The 26,141-nt window shown below is 41.2% G+C and overlaps 5 protein-coding genes across 7 annotated transcripts; 1 reads left to right on the top strand and 4 right to left on the bottom strand.

Moving 5' to 3' along the window:
- LOC109707519 (alpha-glucosidase 2) lies at positions 1,437–12,890 on the top strand. Of its 3 annotated transcripts, none has more exons than XM_020228837.1 (23): positions 1,437–1,606; positions 1,800–2,061; positions 2,168–2,236; positions 2,327–2,464; positions 2,568–2,685; positions 3,600–3,682; positions 3,936–4,031; positions 4,516–4,684; positions 4,758–4,900; positions 4,981–5,067; positions 5,246–5,431; positions 5,968–6,135; positions 7,082–7,202; positions 7,279–7,348; positions 7,578–7,665; positions 7,749–7,869; positions 8,677–8,870; positions 8,973–9,081; positions 9,772–9,927; positions 10,654–10,756; positions 10,955–11,128; positions 11,543–11,688; positions 12,244–12,890. In XM_020228837.1, exons 1-23 carry the CDS (start codon positions 1,452–1,454, stop codon positions 12,432–12,434), a joined length of 3,147 nt encoding a protein of 1,048 aa, XP_020084426.1. In that variant the 5' UTR covers positions 1,437–1,451; the 3' UTR covers positions 12,435–12,890. The 3 variants fall into 3 exon arrangements, with proteins under 3 accessions (XP_020084426.1, XP_020084428.1, XP_020084427.1); XM_020228838.1 differs by having other exon boundaries at positions 1,465–1,556; positions 12,244–12,434; XM_020228839.1 differs by lacking the exons at positions 10,654–10,756; positions 10,955–11,128; positions 11,543–11,688; positions 12,244–12,890 and adding exons at positions 10,359–10,412; positions 10,532–10,553.
- Positions 13,137–14,523, bottom strand: LOC109707524 (transcription initiation factor TFIID subunit 8-like). Its single transcript, XM_020228843.1, has one exon. The coding sequence runs from the start codon at positions 14,227–14,229 to the stop codon at positions 13,498–13,500; it is 732 nt and encodes a 243-aa protein (XP_020084432.1). The 5' UTR covers positions 14,230–14,523; the 3' UTR covers positions 13,137–13,497.
- LOC109707523 (wall-associated receptor kinase 2-like) lies at positions 15,035–18,283 on the bottom strand. The gene is made up of 3 exons (XM_020228842.1): positions 17,666–18,283; positions 16,969–17,130; positions 15,035–16,307 (listed from the first exon to the last, which is right to left on the bottom strand). Exons 1-3 carry the CDS (start codon positions 17,886–17,888, stop codon positions 15,136–15,138), a joined length of 1,557 nt encoding a protein of 518 aa, XP_020084431.1. The 5' UTR covers positions 17,889–18,283; the 3' UTR covers positions 15,035–15,135.
- Positions 19,582–20,890, bottom strand: LOC109707878. The gene is made up of 3 exons (XM_020229402.1): positions 20,879–20,890; positions 19,806–20,549; positions 19,582–19,704 (listed from the first exon to the last, which is right to left on the bottom strand). Exons 2-3 carry the CDS (start codon positions 20,253–20,255, stop codon positions 19,582–19,584), a joined length of 573 nt encoding a protein of 190 aa, XP_020084991.1. The 5' UTR covers positions 20,256–20,549; positions 20,879–20,890.
- Positions 21,512–25,299, bottom strand: LOC109707520 (wall-associated receptor kinase 3-like). Its single transcript, XM_020228840.1, has 3 exons — positions 24,239–25,299; positions 23,641–23,802; positions 21,512–22,862 (listed from the first exon to the last, which is right to left on the bottom strand). The coding sequence occupies exons 1-3, from the start codon at positions 25,221–25,223 to the stop codon at positions 21,703–21,705; spliced, it is 2,307 nt and encodes a 768-aa protein (XP_020084429.1). The 5' UTR covers positions 25,224–25,299; the 3' UTR covers positions 21,512–21,702.

Below are 26,141 nucleotides of genomic sequence, written 5' to 3'. Positions count from 1 at the left end.
TGTGTAGAATTGATTTTTCGACCCTGTGCTGCTTCATTCGGTTTTGTTTAGAGAGAGTACATGCTAATTACTTTGTCACTCCTCGGGAACAGATTTCAGTACCCTAATAAACTACGTCTACTTAGCTACACTGGCAAAAAATAACTCAATCATGTAATATCTAGACACTTGTTTTTAAATCGTGCTTGCTAAATTTGTTTTGGGTCCAACATTGATGAGAGCAATTCCTTTGCAAACCTAGTGCTCAGCGAACAATTGTGCAAACCACTTGATCTGAGTCCTCCATCTGAAGGGAGGAGTCCATTTCGACCGCTGGCTCGGCCGATCATTAGCTCACCGCAAATGGTCGACTGTAGAGATGATGAGCTCTGCATTTTGGATTGATGGTTCGGGTTTCCGTTGCGTGTTCTCAGGAAACCAGGATTCAACACTTATGATGCACTTATGTTTTTGGATCTATTAGCTTGAATTAGAGGGATATAATTTTACAATCCAATCATGGGCATGGGGGGGGAAAAGGCATGTAACCCGAGATTGAGGCGCATTGGCGGTGCTTGTCTTTCTTGTTCTTCGTTTTGTCCTCCTTGAAAGGAATCCTAGGGTGCACACTGTGCAGTTACTAATCTTGGAAACTATGAAGTATGCCGTGCACTATTAATATTAATATTACGTATTTAAGGATAAATATGGGCGAAGCATACATTTGTCCTTTGAAAAGCATTTGTAGGGAAATGGAACCCAGGTATGAATAACTTATTTATCTTTAATCATACGGTACATGTCGGAAAAAAAAAAAACCTCTAATGCCAAGGTGAATAACACTATGCTTTAAAAAAAAAAAAAGAAAAAAAAAGGAGGTTCTGAATGGCACTAAATTCCTAATTTTTCAGCTAATATCGGAAGATATTTTAAAAATAAACTAAAAATTACAAAACAATTAAAAAAATTCCAAAAAAAATGAGAAAAAGAAGTGGTGGGCCGGCCTGTAGTTTGGAATGGCCTAGTGCCCTAGTCCGAACCGGGATACGGCCTGAATATTGATCCTTGACCTGTGGGGCCAGTCGCGGCCCGACCCATATGAATGTTGTTAGGCCCATTAAGCGTTACCAATTGGGCCGGATTTTCATTGAATCCGTGGATCTACTGAATCTTCCGGTGAAGTATATGAGGACTCGTGCGGACGCGAGTCATGCCCTGCTGACCCAAAAGGCAACCGTCCAACTGGCCCGTGGTAAGTCGTATGCGTCACCATCCGCATAGTGGTCCCACCACGCACTTTTCTCGATCTCCCACGCTCTCTCTCTCTCTCTCTCTCTCTCTCTCTCTCTCTCTCTCCGTCCCGAGTTCACGAGACTCTTGTCTCTACTCTCCACACTCAGTACAGCAACGGTCATATCATATTATTATACTTCGCTTATAAAAGAAGTTTTTATTAATATCTCTCCTGAATAATGGCCTTAATAAATACCCGATCACCATCGACCCCATTACAATTCCCTCTTCTCCGCTCTCACCATCGACGAATAAGGGCTCCTCTTCTCCTCCCACTAGCTAGGGTTTTTCCCCAATCTCTCTTATCCCATCATCTCTTCTCTCCTCTTCCCAGGTGCCCCTCCTTCTCCTCCTCCCATATTTCCTCTCTCTTCTCGATCGCCGAATCCTCCACTCCTATCCAATCTCTTCTTCTTCTTCTTCTTCTTCTTCTTCTTCTTCTTCTCTCCCATCGTCGAAGGTCGGCTTTAGAATCCTCTAATGCGGGGTCTACGGAGGTTCTTGATGCGATTTTGCTGCGGTTGCAGGCGAAGGAGGTTGGCTTCGAGGATGGGCAATGGCGTGAGCGTCGCCACCGCCGATCCCACAGCGGGGAAGATGGTGTTCCAGCCGATTCTTGAAGAGGGGGTGTTCCGATTCGATTGCTCCGGGAACGATCGCGACGCGGCGTTTCCGAGCCTCTCGTTCGCGGATCCAAAGGCCAGGGACACGCCGATCCCGGTGCACAAGGCGCCCGAGTACGTACCCACATTCGAGTGCGTTTATGGACAACAGAAGGTGGAAATTAAGGTTCGTTCTCGTTTAGAGCCCGCATTCGATGTTCATTGCGAAATTTAATATTTGAAGATGTTGTTTCTTTTGAGTCGGAGTATTGTTAATATCTTGATTTCGACAGCTTCCTTCAGGGACGTCATTTTATGGGACTGGAGAAGTGAGTGGGCAGCTCGAGCGGACAGGGAAGCGTGTGCGTCTTTTTGCAAGATAGTTTTCTTTTTTCTTTCCTCTCGTTCTTTTTAATTTTCCCGATGTTGTAGATTGATCATTGTGATCTTAGGTTTTCACATGGAACACGGACGCCTGGGGTTTTGGACCTGGGACCACGTCTTTATACCAGTCTCATCCTTGGGTTCTTGCGCTTCTTCCTGATGGGAAGGCATTGGGGGTTCTAGCTGACACTACTCGCCGTTGTGAGGTCTAGTGCAATTTCTTTTCCTTTTTTCACATGGGTTTTTCTGCGATTTTAATGACCCTTAATTAATTCTTGGGATCTGATGTTGTTGATGCTTCTTCAACAGATTGATCTAAGGGAGGATTCTACTATAAGGTTGACTGCTGCGGCCCCATACCCTATCATTACATTTGGTCCCTTTGGGTCGCCCACGGAAGTCCTCGTGTCCCTCTCTCATGCAATTGGTTTTTCTCAGAACCCCAACTTCAATTGTCACTGTGTTGTCTTACAAATTGCTTTCTTTCGTATTATCATGTATAGGAAGTTCGTTCATTCGTTCTGCTTTTTACTTTCCTTGTTCACTATATTGACGGTGTACCTTTGCATGGAAACTTTGGTGTGGTTTGCTTTTATTTTTCTTCTTACACATGCTGCGTATTTGTTTTGAATCAACTATGCTCCTTACTAAACCAGATTGGTGACTTAATAGCTTGCTTATTCTTGTTTTAGTCTTGTATATTTGTGAAGTCAAACTAATAAATCCACAATAGTTAGAAAAATGAATTTGATTAAGCAAAATATAATTTAGAAACTGGAAAAAATGAATGAAAATTCTTTCCTGTAACAAATTAAAAATTGAACAAGAACAAGCTGTAATACGAAAAAAGGATGGTAGAATTCTCACTCTAAGATTTTCAAAATTGTCCAAACTAGAACACCAGCCCACAGTAAAGCAAAGGGAAAAGATGTCCGAACAACACTCAAGAATCATTCAAAACTTAGAATTGCCCTTAACATGGTCTCCAATACCTAGTTTATGGGGACGTTCAACAGACTCATTCAAAAATCACTTGTTGTGTTGTTGTTTCAGAAGTTCTAACATTTAGTCCTTACAACACAAAGTAACAGTATACAGAGATAAATTTTTACATGTTTGTTCAATTCTTCATTTATTCTGAAGATATGCAGATCTTAAATGTATGATTCACAGCTATTATTCTTTTTGCTGCCTTATTGTCGTTGACCTTTCATTTTCTTATGTCTTTTTTGCTCGACTTGATATAGGACTAAGTAAGCTGCAACACAAGTAAATTAGTGATGCTACTTAAACCTTTTCCTGTACAAATTGATTGAAATACTATAATTGCCCTCAAATTAGGAACCATTTTTATGCCTCCAAAGTGGTCTCTTGGCTATCATCAATGCCGTTGGAGCTATGATTCTGCTGACAAAGTTCTTAAGGTACTGCACTGTTCATTATGGAAGTTCAGTGATTTCCTCTTGAGGCGGACCTTTTAAGTTTTAGTTTCCCAACCTTCTGAAATTTACTCTAGAAAGGAAAAAGAGTGCCTGCATTCATCTCACAGTAGAGATTTATGATTGCCATGTATTTGGATATGGTGGTCCTTGGACATTCGAATAGCATAGTCTTACTCTGATATTGAACTAGAGAACCTACTCATTGTGGTTACATTTCGTTCTTTTCCTGGCACAGGTGGCTAGAACATTTCGTGAGAAAGGCATACCTTGTGATGTCATATGGATGGATATTGACTACATGGATGGTTTCCGATGTTTCACATTTGACCATGTATGATTCTTATTATTCTATTTTGTTTCCCATGTTGTGAGTAAAGTTTATTATGTGACAAATTTATCATGCTAAAGAATTGCATAATAGCTGAAGCGACCAGCAGATGCAGATAAAATTTGAAACGGGTTACATCCTTTCAACCATGTATATGAAATGCTTAAGCATAGACAATTTTGCGTATGACAAATACATGTTACCATCTCTTAGTTTGCCCACTCCCAATAATGTGGCAAGGTATCGTTATTTGTTTTTCTTTGTTCACTAATTACATTTCGCTGATGATTGGAACGATATTCATACTTCTTCTTGACTAAAAGTATGTTTGTATAATAGCTTCTGTAAGTTAGAAGTTTTAGATATCATTATTTAATGTATATCTTTCCTAGTAATTTCAGGTACTTGACTTGAATATTTCATGGTCTGCATATTGGGTTTACTTCTTAAATGTACAAAATATGCATAATCCTCCGTATTATTGTAGGAACGCTTCCCCAGTCCAAAGTCTATGGTGAATGATCTCCACAAAATTGGCTGCCAAGCAATTTGGATGCTTGACCCAGGCATCAAATATGAGGAGGGCTACTTTGTCTTTGATAGTGGATCTAAAAATGATGTCTGGATTCAGAAGGCAGATGGCAAACCTTTTGTCGGTAAAGTTTGTTAGTTCAAAGTATAAGAAGGATTAAAATTGAGGTCAGTTTCAATCTTTGACTGGTTTTTTAGGGGACGTTTGGCCGGGGCCTTGTGTTTTCCCTGATTTTACACAACAAAAGACACGTTCATGGTGGGCTGACTTAGTAAAAGACTTCATGTCCAACGGTGTTGATGGGATATGGAACGATATGAATGAGCCTGCAGTTTTTAGAGTAAGCCTTCTGGGACTTCACCTTGAATTCCATGCGTTGATGTTGAACTTTTTTTTACATTCATTTTTGTTGATTTGCAGACCATAACGAAAACAATGCCAGAGAGCAACATCCACAGAGGAGATGATGAACTTGGCGGTTGCCAAAATCATTCTCATTATCATAATGTAATTATCTATATATAGCATACATGTAATCTCGTCAAACTAAATTAGAATTTGGTTAAGTTTCAAATGAATAAAGAGCTATTTCAGGTATTGTGGCAATTTTGCTTATTCTGAAATTCTTTTATTACTTTTTACATACTGAAGTTTGGAATAATTCTCAACTTTTAGCTACATGCAGGTTTATGGCATGCTGATGGCACGATCAACTTATGAGGGAATGAAAATGGGTTGTCGGACTAAAAGACCTTTTGTTCTTACAAGAGCTGGGTTTATAGGAAGTCAGCGTTATGCTGCAACCTGGACTGGAGATAATTTGTCGAATTGGGAGCACCTCCATATGAGTATATCTATGGTTCTTCAATTGGTAAGTTTTTTTGTGTATGCTTAGTTGCTTACTAGTCTCTTTTGGGAACAAAGCATATTCTAGTCTATATGACATCCAATTTGCAGATGTTTACTTAAAAACATTAGCCAGCCTTAGGGACACTGCCTACTAAGGTGTAGAAGAGCTCTACAGTATTAGGTGCTTGGAGGTGCTATGTGCATGTGACCCAGAGAATAGAAATTCGGATTCACTTAGGTGCCCTGTGGTTGCTATTTAGATGCTCTGCTAATGGGCTTTGATCTAAAAAAATGGGTTTGGATTGTGTTTGTTTTATGTTTCATCTGAGCCCAGTCCCAAACCTGTTAGAAGTTGGGTATGAATATGGATTCGGATTTTGAGTCTAGATTGCATCAAAACCTTCCCAAGCATGATGAGGCCAGACACAAGCACAAATTTCTAGGGGATTGAGGGAAAGGTCTAGTCCATAAAAATATTAGCAATGTAACCATATGGAGAATGCATTTTATATTGGGCTTCTATATATTTAGTTCAATGACTATTTAGTTTTCTGACAGGGGCTTAGTGGCCAGCCATTATCTGGGCCAGATATTGGCGGATTTGCTGGAAATGCAACAGCGAAACTTTTTGGTAGATGGATGGGAGTCGGGGCTTTGTTTCCTTTCTCACGTGGGCACACTGAACAGGGAACAGTTGACCATGAGCCCTGGTCATTTGGGGAAGAAGTATATCCTCAATACTTATCCTTCAAGTACCTCAAATGCTTATTTCAGTCACTTGATAGTGCGCTAAGCGTGAAATAACTGTAGCAACAAAGCATAAATAGCCCAATGATTTTCCACTTTCAATTCTATCCTGCAACATTTTTGAAAACTTTTGACTCCAGAACTGTGAGTACATCTTTGGACAGAATTTCAAATCCTAGAGAATGCCTGCTTTTTAATCTAGTAATTTCAAGATCAATCTGTTATCCAAAGATAAGCACAAAAAGTCAGGTAACTTTTGTTCTTCAGTGCATACTATGAATATGCTGATACTTACAAGCTGATATTATCATTCCTCTTTTTCTGAGATGCATCTAATAGTAAAATCATGCTAATAATGAACTATTATTTCAATTATAGATGCCATTTCATTTGAGAGTAGAAACCTTCACCATTGAACATGCCTTTGAATAATTATTTTAGGTCAAATCATGTTTTTAGGTACTTTGTATTCTTTACCAGATCAAGACCTGCATGACGCATGTATTTGTTTAAACATTTGAAAATAAATCTGTCTTTCATTTCCTGCCAATGCTACATGATGGAGATCTAGTCCATTTCAAATGAATTTCGATTGGTAGTACTCTAGTCACCACAATTTATGTTACAAGTGATGCATTCATTGGTATGTTAAACATTCTTATGATCAAGTTAAAAAACTTGAATTTTTCATTAGGCCAAAAAATGGCAAGCCTGTGCAAAATATGTTTAGCTTGCATTTGAAACTTCTTAAAATTATTTTGATTAGGTTTCATATTATCTCTAAATTTAGGAAAATGAATCTTTTGAGAAATAGATGACATACATATCCAGAATTACCTAGTGAGTGTGATAAAAGAAGGGGGTAAGCATTTATCTTCTAAAATGTTTTCTTTTGGTCAACTCTAATCCTAGGTTTATTCCGCAGTGTGAAGAAGTATGCCGTCTGGCATTGTTGAGGCGTTATCGCTTGCTTCCTCACATATATACACTTTTTTATATGTCTCATATGAATGGAACTCCTGTTGCTGCTCCAACTTTTTTTGCTGGTAAACTTCTACAAGTTTGATCCAATGTTAGGAGAGCATGACGAATTATGTATTGACGCCTTGCTGGTTTGTGCAGATCCACAAGATTCAAGGTTGAGGACAGTTGAGAATTCATTTTTACTGGGGCCACTTCTGATATGTTCTAGGTATACCTTACTCTTTTTTGGGTCAAAAAATGATCATCTTTGTTTCATGAATGTTTGGGATATCAACTATCTGTTGATTCTTGGGCAGATTAACATATTTGAGAATTTATGTATTTTGATCCTTTTATGGGCAAATATAAACAGAAAAAATGGTAGTTGAGGAATGCACAATAATATGTTTTCACCATCATTTGCTCTTCTTATTGACATTGTTGAGTGTAATTGACAGCACTGGTCCTGATCAAAGTGCACATGAATTGTCGCACATCTTGCCAAAAGGAATCTGGTTACCTTTTGATTTTGGTGATTCACATCCTGTAAGTTAATTCACATATACTACAAGGTCTTACTCCTTTACTGTTGATTTCTTTGTTTTAATATTTCTTAAAATATTTCTCAGGACTTGCCAACTTTGTTTCTACAAGGTGGGTCAATACTTCCCATAGGGCCTCCAATTCAACACGTTGGTGAAGCAAAAGCAGAGGACGACTTGTCACTTTTTGTTGCTTTAGATAAAGATGGTAACTTCTGTTATTTTTTGTATTTCTATTGTTTGGTTTGAACTATAAAGGCTTTTCTTTACTTGGTAGCCTTGACAAAGAAAATATCTGCATATATACATCTGTTAGCCCATCGACGTCAGCATAAATGCATTCCCTGTAATTTTTCACTGAAAGTGGTTCAGGAGTGTTTCTTAAATATACATGCACACATTTAGATGATACCATAAACCATGTGCAACAATAATGTGGATTCGATGCTACTCAGTATTATTTCTTGACATTAATGCCCCATCATACATTAAACCTGTGGTGGCTATGCTTAAAGTGTAATAAGCATGAACAGTGGTCTAAAGTCATGCATTAGATGTTTGGCGGCTATGCTTAAAGTGCAATAAGCATATGACAGTGGTCTAAAGTGACTGTCTTCTTTAGTTTGCTGTATAAATGACTCCACTGCTGTATAGTTGTCTTTGGAATAAATAAGTAATAGCATGTTTCTTTTCAACATCATTTTGTGCCGATGTGCATTGATGGTTTAGTCTTAAAGGATGCATATTTGTTGGTAAAATTTGTTTTAACCCCCTTGGTTAATTCCCAGCTACTTGGTCTTCTTTGGGTATAGTTTTGAAGGATATATATATTGTAGTTCTATATGAAACAGAGAGACAGATGTCGTCAACAAGTACCAAATAATTTTGCACTCACTCATAGTGTTGAAATCTTTCTCAATTTTAGTGCAAAATATCTTGGTGTTTTTTTTTTGTGTGTGCGGCTACAAACCATATTTCTGCCATGAACTATATTAGCATCTGCTTCTTTTCCCAGGTAAAGCTGCTGGTGTATTGTTTGAGGATGACGGCGACGGATATGAGTACACTAAAGGAGATTTTCTCTTGACTTACTATGCTGCTGAACTAGATTCTTCAGTCGTGACAGTTAAAGTCTCTAAGACTGAAGGACTACGGAAGAGGCCAAAACGTGTGCTTCATGTGCATTTACTTCTGGGTGGAGGTGCCATGGTGTGTATTTTTTCAGTCCATGCTTAGTTCTTTTCTTTCCCTTTCAATAGCACTTATTTTGATAGCATACTGTATATTTCGTATTGAACTTTCTTTTTGCAGATCAATTCTCAAGGCACTGATGGAGATGAAATACATATCATAGTGCCTTCGGAATCTGAAGTGTCCAACTTAGTAGCAGAAAGTGAAAATCAGTACAGAGCACGTTTAGGTGCTTTTACGCTCTTCTCAATTTGATACTGTATTTACAAATGTGCACACATCTAAGCAAGGGTTCAAGTGCCCATCGACACGGATTGTGCGGACAATATATTGGCATGATATGATCCCCGTGCCCATGCCATGGCTCAAATTTTTTTTCTTTGAAATTAGCTAGTATTTATCGTAATAAAGTGCAAAAGTTTTGATTAAAATATATAATAAGTAGTTAAAATATATTGATGCCAAAGAAAATAAATATTTTATGCTATTGTGTGTCAATACACATAGGTATTTTTTTGTGACAGACATGCATCAGCATGATACGGCACGTAGCATGGTATACCGTGTTAGGGAATTTTGGGCACAATCCCATTCCATGGCACTTAAATCGTTGCATCTACGATATCAGGTTAGGTAGCATATAAAATGGGAAAAGTATCATCCGAAATGGTCGGACGGATTTTATATCATTTGTCAATTAGCTGTGCTAACAAGGCAGTAAATCATATCTTGTTTGCTCAAGATTTCCTTGCCATTTTTATTAGTGTGCATGTTCTATACTAGTATGCCGCCAGAAGTAAAGAAGACAGAAATGCGGAAAATGAGAATAATTGTATTGGCTATAGTTCTTTTTCTCTTCTTTTCTTGTGGTTTATATGTCTTTCTACTCATATGAGAAGGCTATTACAATGATGTACAGAAGCAGCTAAGCCTATCCCAGATGTAGATGAAGTTTCTGGAGTAAAGGGCATTGAGCTGTCAAAAATCCCTATCGATCTGAAAAGTGGTGACTGGGTTCTCAAAATAGTACCGTGGATTGGGGGGCGGATTATCTCAATGATGCATATCCCTACAGGTAAAAGTCATATCACTCATCCTTCATAAAATCTTTATTATTCATTTGCTTGACGGTCTAGATTTGTTTTTTGTCCCCTGGAAACTTTTGATGCCTTTTGCCAGTGTAAGCTAGTAAAGCACCGATATGGGCTTTTTGTTAACTAGTTAAGTAAGAGTTTGCAAAGACATTCACTAAAGCCTAAATATTACGAAGAGGTCAGACAGTAGGCTAAACTGTGTAGTTAAACAACAAGCTTATGCTGTCACAATATCATTAGGGCTAAAAACCCCCCCATCCTCTCCTCCAAACCACCCCCCCCCAACCCCCGGGAAAAAAAAGAAGGTGAATTTGTTTGAAATCATCAGAGTCAGTTAGCTGTGTGGGTAAAACATTTAATCAGGCCTAACTGTCAGCCTGCTTTGATAGTTCTTTTTGTCCCATTTTTGTAGACATGGACTAGACTATGGAGTGTCAGTGAATGTGCCTTGGCAGCAACTTTTTAGGTATCTCATTTTTATGTGACAATATGTGAAACAATACCAAATCTTCTCTTGGCTTCTTGCCAAGGCATGATCATTTTAGGATCCCAAATAAAATTTCATGTGAGATGTATTTGCTGCAGGTCTTCAGAAGGGGAGCTACCAAGTTCGCATGAGAGATTTATGTATACTGCTACATCTATAGGTTTTTATCTTTCTAGAGTAGTTGAAATATAAATCTTTTCTCTTTTAATATTTGGTTTAGGTACCCAGTGGCTTCATAGCAGAGTTGAAAGAGATGGATATGAAGAGTACAGTGGAACAGAATACCGATCTTCTGGTTGCTCTGAGGAGTATAAGGTTGTTGGGTAAGGATCTTTTGGCCTTTCTGTTATGTTACTGATGAAGTAGCTAATTTGATAGGAACTTGTGCTCCTGTATTTTTATCTGTCTTTGCATGTTAATTGTCAGCACTAGTTGTATAACCTGGACAAACTGTTACCTGCCTTTTCTATTATAAATTAATCAATGCATTTTTAATCATCCCTTGATGATTGAATTTGTAGGAGGGACCTTGAACAATCAGGAGAGGAAGAATCGCTTTGCTTGGAGGGGGATGTTGGTGGTGGATTGATTATTCGCCGCCAGATATCTATTCCAAAGGATGACCGAAAGATCCTCCAAATTGACTCTAGCATTGTTGCGCAGAATGTTGGAGCTGGTTCTGGTGGTTTCTCAAGGTTAATATCACCATTCGTACCTTTTTTATAAATGAACATCTTATTCAGTCTATTCTTTCAATTTACTCAAAAAGCTTATAGTATTTGGTAGATTGGTATGATCAAATGTTTAAAATGGATGCCATAAATTGCATTCAAGTCATTTTTTTTTCAAATAAGACAAATCAGGTGTAATATATTATCCTATATTATCCTACTAAATCATGGATGCCAAAACTCTTCAAGGAGCAAAAATCTAACTCCTATCTTCCAATTATAGAAGAAAATCTTCATACCGAATAAGTTATTATTGGATATCTATTCAAACATCCAAACACGGCCTAAATGTTTATCTTTAGACTTAATGTTCTTATTTCTAGCGTACAAAAAACTAATAAAATGATGATTATTATTTTTTTCCTTGGTGTGTAATAGGTTGGTATGCTTGCGAGTGCACCCAACTTTCACCCTTCTACACCCCTCTGAAGTTTTGGTCACTTTCACCTCTATTGATGGTTTGATGCATGAGATCTCCCCCGAACCTGGAGAGCAATTATTTGAGGGAGATCTCCGTCCTAATGGTAAAATATACATTTTGCGTGCAATTGATTGGTTGATTGACGCTATTACATCTTAAGACAAAAACATGCAGACCTTTGCTAAAATATAGGATACTAGGAAAGTGGCAGTTGATTTTTTTTTTTTTAAAAAAAATTATTTCACCTCATTTCCTTTTCTTTCTTTCGATTATAGAAAGTTCCATCAAATTTAGTTAGAACTCACAAATTCCGTCAGGAAAGTTGCAAAAATGTCCAAAAGTTGCGGATATCTAGTCAAGTTATAGAATATATAGTTAAAGATATTAATAATGTTGTTTAGTTCTGACAGTGGAATAGTTGAATCAAATATATTGTAATGTTAGGTAAAATAAAAAATTTCAAAGTTTCAGGCTCCTAGTATGAATACACACTGTAGTTCAGATAAAAAGTCGTACAATTTTACTTATCTTCAATAACAGCATTTGGTACTTCGGTTTATTTTTATGTCTTCTACGTACATGAATGCGTAATATTTTATTTTATTTTATTTTAATTTTTCATCTCATCATTTATTTGGCTTTTTTGCTACTCTTACAGGGGAATGGATGCTGGTTGACAAATGCACAGGTGTGTGTTTGATCAACCGCTTTGAGCTGAGTCAGGTTAGCAAGTGTTTGTTGCACTGGGGAACTGGAACCGTTAACTTGGAGTTGTGGTCTGAAGAGAGGCCGGTTTCTAAGGACACTCCTTTGAGAATTTGTCATGAATACGAGGTAAAGCAAATATAATCCGGCCCTCTGTTCCTTGCGCTCTTTCTGTGTTGTTCTGCATTAATGGAAATATAACTGGCCTAAAAATTTAGCAACTCTTCGTGAATACGGAAGCATCATATTGGCGTTGATTCAGGTGTCCAGCAGAGTGACTTTTGAATATGTAGTCTATGTCTTATGAGGCAGTGCCCATAATTTTGGCATCTTACCTGCTTATAAACATACTGTTGGGGTTGGTGGCATGCTTCTCTTTTTCTCCATGGTCACTTTTAAAATGAATTGAGTGCAATGGCCTTGAACACATGAAATACTAGCTGCTAATGAAATGCAGCCGTGTGTGCGGATTGTAGAAGCATAGACTTGTAGAATTTGGATGTTGGTGTAGCACTAGTGACAAGCTCATCATCCGTACGGGCTTTTTATAAAAGTGAGTAAATTATCTTTAGCAGCCATTTGGTTTGCTTCGTTTTGTCAGATCTTAGTAAGGTAGAGTTCCCTTCTATTGCTATGTTTTGATGGAATAACATTGGAAATATTTGATAGTGGCAGAATTCGGATCTCACAAACGCACTGTTTTCCACTGTGGTTTGTAGGGTTGATTAGCTTGGAGTACATCTTGATCATGTAACAGCATATTCAGGGAAAAAAAAAAATAGCCTAATAGTTTCTGCTAATTATTAATTTTCATTATACAGATTCTCCGTAATTAGACGTCCGCGCTTCAACAAATCATGCTATCTACAACACATGAAATTTATTTCGGAAAAACAAAAACAACTATACCCAGCGAGACCAGCATTTCTTCTTCTTAGTTATTAACAGTTGGGGGAATGGAAGCGGAGCTTGTAAACGAAGCATTCAACTAATTACAATAATTAAAAATATTGAAGACCACGAGTCTTCCCGCTACGCTGGTGAGATGGTGCTCAGGTCCAGCACACGATACCGTTTGGCTCGCACATCATGGGATCGAATCCCCGTCCCAACAAAAATCAGCTGTATTTAAATTTTAATTATTAAAAATCATTAAATATCCATTTTCCCGAATAATAATAATTCACCCCATTATTCTCCACCATTTTCACCTTCCTCGCCTTCGCCGATCAGAACCAGCCCCGATCCGAAACCTGACCCTCGCCCTCTCCTCCGGTAAAACCCCGGCAACCCCCGATTCTTCCCTCTTCACCACCCCATCCATTCCCGTCCCCACCGCCATCTCCTCCTCCTCTTCCTCCTTCGCCGCCATTTCCTTTTCCCCTCTTCTTCCCCAACCCTCCCACGACTCCGGGAAGCACGGGAGCCACCGCGGCACGTGCGGCATCGGCGGCTCTTTCCCCGCCTCCACGAAGCTCGGCGGAGCCCGTCGTCTCTCTCCTCCTTTCCCGGCGCGGCGCCGTATGGGCTTGGCGAATGGGACCTCGTCCGCGTCCCGCACGAAGGCCATGAGCTCCATCAGCTTGCTCGACCGCAGCAGCAGCCGCGCGGGGTCTGACCCCCCGAGGAAGCCGCCGCATGCCGCCGCCTCGAGCTCCTCCAGGGCGCGGACGAGGTCGAGCAGGTTGGAGTCGGTGCGGCCGCGGTCGTTGGCGTGGCCGGCGGCGGAGCGGGCGAGGGCTTCGATGTAGAGCGCCGCGACGTCGGAGAGGGCGCGGAGGGCGCAGGGCTCCGCGGCGGTGAACCCGGCGCCGCCGCAGATTTGGGCGACGGCGATCGCTGCAACGGCGGAGGCGAAGGGACGAGATGATGATGATGATGATGATGAGGAGGAGTTCTCCTCCTCCCCCTCCTCTTTAGGGTTCGCCGGCGCTGCCATACATGGCGAGGTTTCGATGGACGGGGACCAGGAAAGAGGTGGCAAAGCCAAGGAGAAAAGAGCTTAAAAAGAGGAAAACCCTAGGGGAGGATGGTATGTTGGCTTGATCTCAACCGTCAATTTATGACGATCATCATCATCGACCCTCACCCTTTGGCCTTTGGGAGAGCTAGCCTCGGAATCTTAAGTAGATTAGGATTAAGGTTGTGGAAGATTAGGATTGAGATTATATGTCTTAGAAAAAACCTGGCCCGACCCGTCCATCCGTTTCTGCCGCTTGCGTTAGGCTCAGTCTGGGTCTGAGTTTTCAGCGCCTTTCTCTTTGATTAGTTGATCCGTTCCGGACTAGAATTTTTGCATTCTATGCGATCCAGTTCCGTATGGTTCCGCCAACCCGATCATTTTGGTTTGGTTTCAGGCTCAGAATAGGTCGAACAAATTCCGGGCACGGCCCCAAAATACTTGGACCCTGCATAGCCCGCTCTTTGCTCGGGTCTAGTCTAAGTGTACTAGGAAGGCTCGAGGGCTTAGAGTTAAGTCGAATCTTTCGTAGGACGCAGTTGCAGAAATAGAAGTTGCAGGTTAATTTAATGGGAATCCAATCTAAGCGGCCGAGCCCTTATAAGAAACTCTGGTATTAGATGAATAGTTATTCAAATCAGGTTAGGATTGTGCTGGTGTGCCTTCAATTCAGTACATCTATAGGCAAATCCTAACTCGTACGGTGAAGCCTCAACAACAAAATGACCGAGGAAAGCGTATGCTTCTTACAAACTAAAGCGCATTTAAAACCAATCACCTCAAGTACAGATAGAATTAAAGATGGTGATTAATAATCCAAAAAATTACATGTTTATTTGTCATCAAGTATCTTTGATCGTATTCACCGTGCGCGATCATCCTCCCTCACAGACTATCCGTGCACGATAGAAGGTGGATCTCCGCGCTAACCTCGCCAATAGTATCATTGTCATTGATAGTTAAAGGCTTAGCAAGAGGCCTCGCCCCTTCCTTCAAGCTGCTTCTCAAAGCTAGGTGCTGCTTCATGAGCCTGTGGAGCGCATGGAGCTCCACTGCCGCCTCTTCCATCGTCGGCCTCTCCTCCCCCTTCACGCTCAAGCATCTCCTCGCGAGATCAGCCACCGATAGCATTTGCATTTCCCCCGCCTCCGCCACCATCCGACCGTCCATCACCTCCCACAGCCTCTTCCCTTCCAGCAGCATTACAAAATGCGAGGCCAAATTCCTCTCCGTCTCCGACCGACAAAACGATACCGGCTTCTCCGCCGTTAGCAGCTCCACTAGCACAACTCCGAAACTGTAAACGTCGCTTCTTTCCGTCAATTGGCTCGTGTAGAAGTATTCGGGGTCCAAATAACCCAGCGTCCCCTGCACTAGCGTCGTTACGTGCGTGCGGTCGTAAGGCACCAGCCTCGACGCCCCAAAATCCGCCACCTTTGCAGTGTAGCTCTCGTCTAACAATATATTAGCTGACTTAACGTCCCTATGAATGATGGGTATAGAAGCCCTCGAATGGAGATAAGCAAGAGCTGCTGCCGTCTCTGTTGCGATTCGTAGGCGGGTCTCCCACAGAATCACTGTATTGGATTTCTCATGAATATGGTGAAAAAGCGTGCCGTTGGAGATGAACTCGTAAACCAAGAGAGGGATTTGAGATTCTAAGCAGCAACCCAGTAGCTTAACCACGTTTTTATGATTGATCTGAGAGAGAATGGCCACCTCGTTTATGAACGATTCGATCTGGGATTCGTCCACCAGCTTTGATCTCTTAATGGCGATGATCTGGTCGTTAGGAAGAATTCCTTTGTATACCGTGCCGTAGCCGCCGTGGCCGATCACTCTGTCCTTGTTGAAGCCATTGGTGGCTCTCTCGAGCTCTTCAATGGTGAAGATCCTCGCGGTGGCCCTGCGAGCAGATGTGATTCGCTGTTGCAATAGTAGGCCTCCATTTTGCATGAAGTGCTTCCTTTTGAGCCTTCCGAGCCTCAGCTTCTTCAGCAGCCAGTATATCCACAAGCTTCCAATGAAGATCAGAGCCATAGCCGACAGCCCAACCGCTGTGTACAATACAAAAGTTACAAGTTTCATTAATTAATGTCAAAATTCCAACGGGCTCTTCTTTTCTCTTGTTCACTTGAACGAGTGGTTTGATATATCTAAGTGTTGGAGATCATTTCATTTTTCTAGTGAATCAGAGGCTCTATGGCCCTGAATCCTTGATCTAATCGAAGCTTTTAAGAAAATATTGTTCGACCAAAGTTGTTAAGGCCGAATAAAACAGTTACTTTATTAAAATCTCCCTGATATACCTGCCGTCCCTAGCGCCGCCGGTGAAAAAGAGTTTGAGAGCTGTTATTTTATATTTTCTAGTAAATTTATTTAAAAAAATAATAATTGAAGCGAAAAGCATACTACTTTTCTGTGTCTCTAAAAACAATAATAATGATCTCTTTCCTATATCTTTGAATTCTCTCTACAGTGTTGGCCCATGCATTTTCCAGTTGCATCTACAGTCCTAGTCCTTTATTTAAGTCAAACTCTGTACCAAAGTTGTCTACGACTTCGACGTGAAAAATCAAAAGCTAAACAAGGCAGGCAATAAAAGCAAACCTATTTGTGCTATTAATTGTTGCTAACACGCATAGATTGTGATCATTTCTAACTTGAACCAGGGAAACATATAAACCCTAATGTTAGCGGGGGATTAAAGCAGAGTACCTAGGCCAATCTCTGTAGTTGCGGCGTCCTTGGTGCAACCACTTCCGTTCTTGGTTCCGTCTCCCCTGTATCCCGGTGGACAAATGCAGCGGTATTCCCCGGGCTTGTTCGTGCATTTCCACGTGCAGTTGTTTTTGTCTCGATCCGCGCATTCATCAATGTCTGAGAAGATAGATACCTTGACTTAACTAGAGGTGTTCCACGACTCCGAAAGGCTGAATATGGTTGTAAGTGCTCTCTTATGTAACTTATTGTCGATAGAAAACTTGAAAATATATAGGTGGTGACAAACTTCTCCAATTTTTTACAAAATTTATTAATAGTTTAAGACTCTTTGGTTGTTCGAATAATTGGCCAAATTATTCGCTAGCGTATAGGTATCAACCGAAAAATTATAAAAAAATATTAAAAAAATGTATGAATCTATCAATATATTTTAATATTTTATACATTATTCATTGTTAAATAGATTGTTCATTACATTTTTCTCTTTTTATTGTCTAAGAAATTGGTGAAAATAAAAGTATTGCATAAAAAATTTATTTTATAGAATTTGTAAACATTTTATGGTTTCGGAAGTTTCATTATTAAAAACAACTTAGGAATATAAAGATATATACTCTGATTGTATTAATTCGTATATTCCTATATATATACCTTAATAAGGCATATAACATTTTACTGTTACTAAACTCACACTGGCATCCACCGGCGACGTAAGGGTTGCCCTGATAGCCGTCACTGCAGTTGCAGAGATAGCCCGCCCTACCCGGCGGGTCGTAGCAGATGCTGTTCTCGTCGATGCAAGCATAGTCGTCAGACGCGTTCCTCCGCGTCGCCTCCGCACACGACTCGTTCCCGATCGCCCAATCCAGCACCATCGACAGGGACGTGTCGTCCCAGGCAGCGCCGAACAGCATATCGCTCTTTGAGAACGTGAATTTTTCATACTCCGCGATGAACACCTTGCTGCACAGCGGCGTCGTGTTTTCGAAATCAGGCGGATCAAAAACTATACTTGGAGCTCCTTTTCTTTGGTGACCGGATGAGGAGGGCGTCAACGGCTGCAGCGTGTTGTTAACTTTCAGTTTCCACCACCCTTTTATCGCGTCCGTGACGCTGTGGAATTGCACGTCGACGAAGCTCTTGAGCCCCACGGGGATCGTAGCTTGGCAGCAGCCACTACAAGAAATACAATATTTTGTGGAGACTTTTTTGTGACCAACTAAAAATCTTCATTAATGGTAAATTTTTTGTGGGGATTTTTATTTTTTCCCCGCAAATTTTGTTTGCGAATATTTAAAATTGAAATAGCGGCGATGTCTCGAAAATCGCAGTAAATGCGTTAGCCATCTATGTAGAAATATAATAAATTGTCATAAAATGTATATATTATTTATTGTGGCGATTATTTTTCGTCACAATAGAGCCTTTGTCATATTTTTTAAAAAATATAAATATTATCAGTATTTATTTGTGGCGATTTGTGATATATGGCCACAAAAATATTAATTTTTTGTGACAATAGTTATAATTTCGCCAGAAAAAATAATAAAAATTTTTGTTGCAAATATTTTTCCCCGCTATTGATTACCGCGCCATTTTTTTCACTTGGCGCCAAAGAGCCCGAAATATTTAGCGAGAAAATTTATATATTCGTCACAAAAGGTTCATTTTTTTTAATTTTTTTTAATTTTGTCAGAAAAATCCTTATTAGTTCCCTGCTCAAGTGAACAAAACACTTTTCCCAAACCCTTTCGCCCAAACCCTTTCGCCCCCTTCGTGACCTCCGCACGCTGCAGCGACCTTCGCGACCTCTGCACGCCGGCTGCTCCTCCCTAGCCGCAACCTCCGCACGCCGCGACCTCCTCAGCGGCCGGTGAAGCATCGTGTCGCGACTATCGCCACGGTCGACGAAGCCTTAGCGGGACGAGGTGGGGATAGAGCGCGGCGACGAAGCGCTAGCAGGAACCTTCGGACCCTAAGATGAAGAAGCCCTAACAGGACGAGGTGGGCTGCTGCTGTGTTGAGGCCGAGCTCGCCGAGGCCCTGCTAACCCTCGAGCGCAAGGAGGAGGGCACCATCCGCGCCCTCGACCCCGAGATCGCCGCCCCCAGCGACGAGATCGTCAAGGTTCTCATTCTCCCCCTCTCTCTCCCCTCCCTTCCACTCCACTCCACTCCTCTAGGGTTAGGGCTTCCCATGATCGGAGTTTGCCGAGATCAGGATCGTGATCCCTGTGTCTGCTCCCTATTGTCTGCTTCTTGCGTGTTGTTGATGATCTGATGAGAAGGATGGGGTTGTCGGATTAGGTTTTGGGCAAGATCGATTCTCTTATACTCATCTTATCTCGTTAATTTTGTGATTTTCGTGAGCAATGATGGTTTCGTTTGATAGAATTTGGAATAGGTCGTGGGTACTTGCTCAGTTTTTAGGGATTCATTTGATTCGATCCGTAGCTTAATTTGGGAGAAACTGGATTCTGTTAAATTATGTTAGAGTTCTTGGTTGATGAATTTTTAATATGGTTTGGGTTGTACCAACAGTTCCGACATCACTCTTCGCCAGCTCTTTGCGCACAAGTAGTCGCAATTCACTACCTCCGAACTTAAGCTAGATCACAGAAAACATTGTAAAGGAATTAATATATTTGTTCCTGATGAGCATTGACTGTATCATAACATGAAAAGCTACTCTTATCTCCATAGATGAAACTCCGAATAATGCAGCTGAATCCTTTCAAAAAATTGAAATTACCCATAAGAAAAATCAAAACTTGTCGAAGAATTATTAGTTCGTATCATTTTTTAGGAACAAGAGGTTAATCAAAAAATTACATGCTGAATCGCANCCTCAAAGCTGACGAAGGTGTCGCAACTGATGACGGTCAGCTTGTTCCGCGTGGGGGAGAACGTGAATGGGGTGCCCTCCAGGCTGATGTTTGCTCCCGCCACATCCTGGCGAGAGCACTGCCATGTGGAGGCGGTGATTCTGGTGCGCACGTAGCCCTCGGCTATCGAGATGTTCATTATCTGCAGCTGCTTCGAGCCGACTTGGAGCCACGAGGGGCTCCCGGTAAGGCTGGGGTCGCAGGACACCTCGAAGCCCTTTCGGTATTGGGAGAAGCCGGGGGCGCCGAAGGGGAAGTCGAAATTGCAGCTGGGGGCGTCCATCCCGAGCACCGATGGATCGATGGAGTCGGAGGAAGAGGATGATGCCGGCACAAGCAGCCATACTAGCTGCAAGACGATGAATAACGGTGGAATATGCATCGATCGATCGATCATAGATTAATGAAGGCGCTTAAATTAATTCTCCACTTCGATGGTAGATATAGAGACGCGCGTGAGGGGAAGAATAAGAATGATACCGTGAAGGTGTGGGTGTGGGTGTGGTGTGTGATATGATATGATCTTGGTGATCTTGCTGGAGTGACGAAGAGCGTCGACTCAGCAGTCAAGGAGTGGGCGTCGTCGCTTTGTTTGCTTCTTCTGACGTCAAATTTCCAAACATATGCCCTGACCCCGTTGTACATACACATGTTACATAGAACCAATAGCCTCCGGTGAAGAATTTTAGACCTAATTAAGAAACAAAATTATGTCAATCTCAAGCATAAATGGAATTAATTCGTGATTAATAATTCAAAGTATTACATGTTTAGCCTTGTTTGGTATTAGTTGCTATTTTATTCATTCCGTTAAATAGAATTTACTTATAAAATAGTGTAGAAATGAATGGTGAATTACTTGCAATCCTTATATATATTTATGGTATTTATTTGACAATAAAAATAAAAATTTTAAAATAACTAATTTAGTTGCCTAAAAGAATTTAAATAAATTGTCATTCATCACTATTGAATTAACGTCTTAAAAATTTTAAAAACGATAACTATATCAAAAGTCACCTTATTTGTGATTAAGTCGGTGTTTGGTCCAATTTTTTCATTCCAAAACGCGCTTTGGACCAATAATATCCACTTGCAATCAGCCGTGTGGAAGGAAATCTCTTGGGGTGGATATCCCAATGATGGAACCTCCGTAGTTGGAGCTTTCGCGACTGAAAAGTGGGAGCGTAGTGGAGATGCATTGATTTTCTTTTTGTACTTTTAAAATTTTTTACACTACTTGAATTTTTTTAAAAAATTTGTACCATTTTTTTATTCTCTCCCAATCCTACTACAGATTTCTACTCTCTCTCTCTCTCTCTCTCTCTCTCTCTCTCGTGATACTCCTGTCCCCCTTTCTCCCTTGGGGGAGGAAGGACTCTCGTGTTCCTCATGTCCCCCTTACACACTGCAAAGGTGGCGAATTTTTTTAATCAAATTAAAATTATACAAAACTGTCTGTATTTATAATAGAGAACTTTTTTAATCAAATTAAAATTGTACAAAACTGTTGATTAATTAGTATAATAAAATTTTTAATTTAATTGGATAAAATAACTCAAATGAAAATAAAAGAGCACGGAGGGAAAGAAGGTTAAGCAAAAGAATTTGAAGTTCACGTGACTGGTATGAAATGGGTTGTAGCCGGAAAAGTTTTCAACAGCTAATTTCTTTTATACAATTTAGTTTATTAGAATTTTTGTGAAACGGCACCTTTCTCTATAATAGACAACACTTTTACAATAAATCGACAATCAAGCATTTTACAACTTTCACTTTGACAGCACCATACAATTTTATACACTTTAATATTTAATTTGTTAATTAGATTGCATTCACCGTGCTCATCCTCCTTCACAGACTCTCTCTGCACCAACCTCGTCAATAGTATTATTGTCATTGATAGCTAAAGGCTTAGCAAGAGGCCTCGCCCCGTCCTGTAAGCTTCTTCTCAATGCTAAGTGCTGCTTCATGAGCCTTAGAAGCGCATCGAGCTCTACCGCCACCTCTTCCATCGTCGGCCTCTCCTCTCCCTTCACGCTCAAGCATCTCCTCGCGAGATCAGCCACCGGCAGCATTTGCGTTTCCCCCGCCTCCGCCACCATCCGACTGTCCGCCACCTCCCACAGCCTCTTCCCCTGCAGCAGCATCACGAAATGCGAGGCCAGGTTCGTCTCCGTCTCCGTCCGACAAAACGACACAGGCTTCTCCGCCGTTAGCAGCTCCACCAGCACAACTCCGAAACTGTAAACGTCGCTTCTTTCCGTCAACCGGCTCGTGTAGAAGTATTCGGGGTCCAAATAACCCAGCGTCCCCTGCACTAGCGTCGTTACGTGCGTGCGGTCGCAAGGCACCAACCTCGAAGCCCCGAAATCCGCCACCTTTGCGGTGTAGCTCTCGTCCAACAATATGTTAGCTGACTTAACGTCCCTATGAATGATGGGTACAGAAGCCCTCGAATGAAGATGCGCCAGAGCTGTCGCGGTCTCTGCTGCGATTCGGAGGCGAGCCTCCCACGGAATCACATTGTTGGGTTTCTCGTGAATGTGGCGGAAAAGTGTGCCGTTGGAGATGAACTCGTAGACCAGGAGAGGGACTTGAGATTCTAAGCAGCAACCCAGTAGCTTAACCACGTTCTTATGATCGATCTGAGAGAGGATGGCCACCTCGTTTATGAAGGATTCGATCTGGATTTCGTCCACCAGCTTCGATCTCTTAATGGCGATGATCTGGTCGTTAGGAAGTATTCCTTTGTATACCGTGCCGTAGCCGCCGTGGCCGATCACTCTGTCCTTGCTGAAGCCATTGGTGGCTCTCTCGAGCTCTTCGATGGTGAAGATCCTCGCGGTGGCCCTGCGAGCGGATGTGATTCGCTGCTGCAATAGTAGGCCTCCGTTTTGCATGAAGTACTGACGTTTGAGTCTTCCGAGCCTCAGCTTCTTCAGCAGCCAGTATATCCACAAGCTTCCCAGGAAGATCAGAATCATAGCCGACAGCCCAACCGCTGTGTACAATTCAAAACTTACAAGTTTCGTTAATTAATGTCAAAATTCCAACAGTCTCTTCTTTTCTCTTGTTCACTTGTAGGAGTGGTTGGATATATATATATATTTTATATATATATATATATATATATATATATATATATATAGNATATATATATATATATATATATATATATATATAAAAGATTTGGAGATCATTTCATTTTTCTAGGAAATCAGAGGCTCTATGGCCCTGATCTGATCGAAGATTCTACAAAAATATTATTGACCAAAGTTGTTAGATTGAATAAAACAGTTTCTCTATTAAAAATCTCTCTAATATATTGGTCCTTTCTAATATAAGTGATAAAGTGTTTGATGGCTGCTAACAATGTTTTCAAGTTCGAAGTCTGATTGTTCTATATTTTCAGTTAATTTTATTTATAAAAAAAATAAAACGAATGATATATTACTTTTCTCTCTCAACAAAGAAAATAGTAATAGTAATCACTCTCGGATATCTTTCAATTCTCTCTACAACTTTGGCCGATGCATTTGAGCTTAGAAGCTACTGTACTCGCCGATTGCATTTATAGTCCTAGTCCTTTCTTAAGTCAAACACTTTGCCAAAGTTGTCTACGACTTCAAAGTGAAAAATCAGAAGCTAAACAGAGTAGGCAATAAGCGCAAACCTATTTGTGCTATTTGTTGCTGATATGCTTAGATTGTGATCCATTTCTAAATTGTTACCAGGGAAACATATAAACTCTAATGTTAGCAGGGCTTAAAGCAGAGTACCTAGGCCAATCTCTGTAATTGCGGCTTCCCTGGTGCAACCACTTCCGTACTTGGTTCCATCTCCCCGGTGTCCGCGTGGACAAATGCAACGGTATTTCCCGGGCTCGTTCCTGCAATTCCACAGGCAGTTGTTTTTGTCTCGATCCGCGCATTCATCAATGTCTGAGAAGATATAAACATTGACTTAACTAGAGGTGTTCCACGACTTCAATTTTTTACAAAATTTGTTAATAGTTCAAGACTTCTTAGTCGTTTGAATATTTGGCCAAATTATTTGCTAGCAGATAGATATCACCCAAAAAAATTATAAAAATATATTAAAAAACTTATTGTATACATTATTCATTGTTAAGTAGATTGTTCTTTACATTTTTCACTTTTATCATCTTAAAAATGATGAAAAATAAAAGTATTGCATAGAGATTTTATACCTTTATATATTCTAGTATTATATGCTGATTGTTTATCAGTTCAATGATTGTCAAAATATTTTCAAACGAATTTTTGTGGAATTTCGAATTTTTGAACTTCGCCGCCGAACGCTGAACATGCGACAATGATCATATATATACCTTATTTTTATTGTTACTAGACTTACCCTGACATCCGCCGGCGACGTAAGGGTTGCCCTGATAGCCCTCACTGCAGTTGCAGCGATACCCCACCCCATCCGGGGAGTCGTAGCAGGAGCTGTTATCGTCGATGCAAGCATAGTCAGACGCGTTCCTCCGCCTCGCATCCACACACGTCTCGTTCCCGATCGCCCAATCCAACACCATTGACAGGGGCGCGTCCTCCCAGTCGCCGCTGATCTCCAGATACCTCTTCGAGAAGGTGAAATTTTCATACTCCGCGATGAACACCTTGCTGCACAGCGGCGTCGTGTTTTCGAAAACTATACTTGGAGCTTCCTTTCTTTGGTGACCGGACGAGGAGGGCGTCATCGGCTGCAGAGTGTTGTTAACTTTCAGTTTCCACCGCCGTTTTATCTCGTCCGGGATGCTGTAGAATTGTGCGTCGAAACTCTTGAGCCCCACGGGGATCGCGGCCTGACAGCAGCCGACACCAGAGCAGGCGCCATCCGTAATGCTCAGCTGCGAGGGGCAGAAGGAGACACAGCCGACGGAGACGCTAGAATTTCGATGGTCCGCAAAGCTGACGAAGGTGTCGCAACTGACGACGGTCAGCTTGTTCCGCGTGTGGGAGAAGGTGAACGGGGTGCCCTCCAGGCTGATGCCCTCTCCCGTCTCGCCCGAGCGAGAGCACTGCCACGTGGATGGGGTGATTCCGGTGCGCACGTAGCCTTCGGCTATCGAGATGTTCATTATCTGCAGCTTCTTCGAGCCGACTTGGAGCCACGAGGGGCTCCCCGAAAGGCTGGGGTTGCAAGACACCTCGAAGCCCTTTCGGTATTGGGAGAAGCCTGGGGCGCCGAATGGGAAGTCGAAATTGCAGCTGGGGGCGTCCATCCCGAGCGCCGATGGATCGACGGAGTCGGGGGAAGAGGATGATGCCGGCACAAGCAGCCATACTAGGTGCAAGAAGTTGAATAACGGTGGAATATGCATCGATCGATCAATCATAGATTAATGAAGGCGCTTAAATTAATTCTCTACTTCGATGGGAGATATTGAGACTTGCGAGGAAGAATAAGAATTATATCAAGAGGTCGANTCATAGATTAATGAAGGCGCTTAAATTAATTCTCTACTTCGATGGGAGATATTGAGACTTGCGAGGAAGAATAAGAATTATATCAAGAGGTCGACATTCTTCTTCGTGTGGGTGCAGGTATGGGTCTTCTTCGTGAGGAATTCTACACTGTCACACTTGCACTACGTCATCAATAACAAAATAATTATTTTTTTCTTTTCAAATAAAAGTACAATAAAAATATTTTTTTATAATCATGATGAAATATGTACCTCTAAAGAAAAATATTTGATTGATTTATTACGCCACATCATCAATATACCTGATGTATTCTAGAATTTTTCCTTCTTCCTGTGGGCGCAGGCATGGGTTAAGGAGCAATGAAGAGCGTCGACTCAGCATTTAAGGAGCGGACGTCCTCACTTTGTTTGTTTCTTCTGACGTCGTTTTTCCCCCTCTCTCTTATGAAATTTGGCTCGCGTCATGGATGCCCGTCCTGTCGACAAAACACAATGTAAAGCTTAATTTTAGCTGTTTTTTACTTGCCTTATTTTTATTTTGTTTCAGAATTCGCTCCGGATCTACAGTTTATATAACTAAAGAGACAGTTAAAATTGATTAAAGTTTAGTTTTTATTTCCCTAATGCACTCAATAGTCTATACTTGAGGCCCGCAGCTACAGGCCATTCTGAATCTGTGAAACACATGCTCCCAGGTAGGCCACGCGTTAGAGCTTCGGACCACTTGGCCAATTGGCCCACGCCTATGACCTTAAATTTTATATATATATATATATATATCATTTAGGGCTGAGTCTGATTTATATGAAATTTCGTAGAGTCATGTGC

The sequence above is a fragment of the Ananas comosus genome, linkage group 3 (assembly GCF_001540865.1).
Source record: "Ananas comosus cultivar F153 linkage group 3, ASM154086v1, whole genome shotgun sequence".
Classification (NCBI taxonomy): domain Eukaryota; kingdom Viridiplantae; phylum Streptophyta; class Magnoliopsida; order Poales; family Bromeliaceae; genus Ananas; species Ananas comosus.
This window is presented reverse-complemented; position numbering and strand designations above follow the sequence as displayed.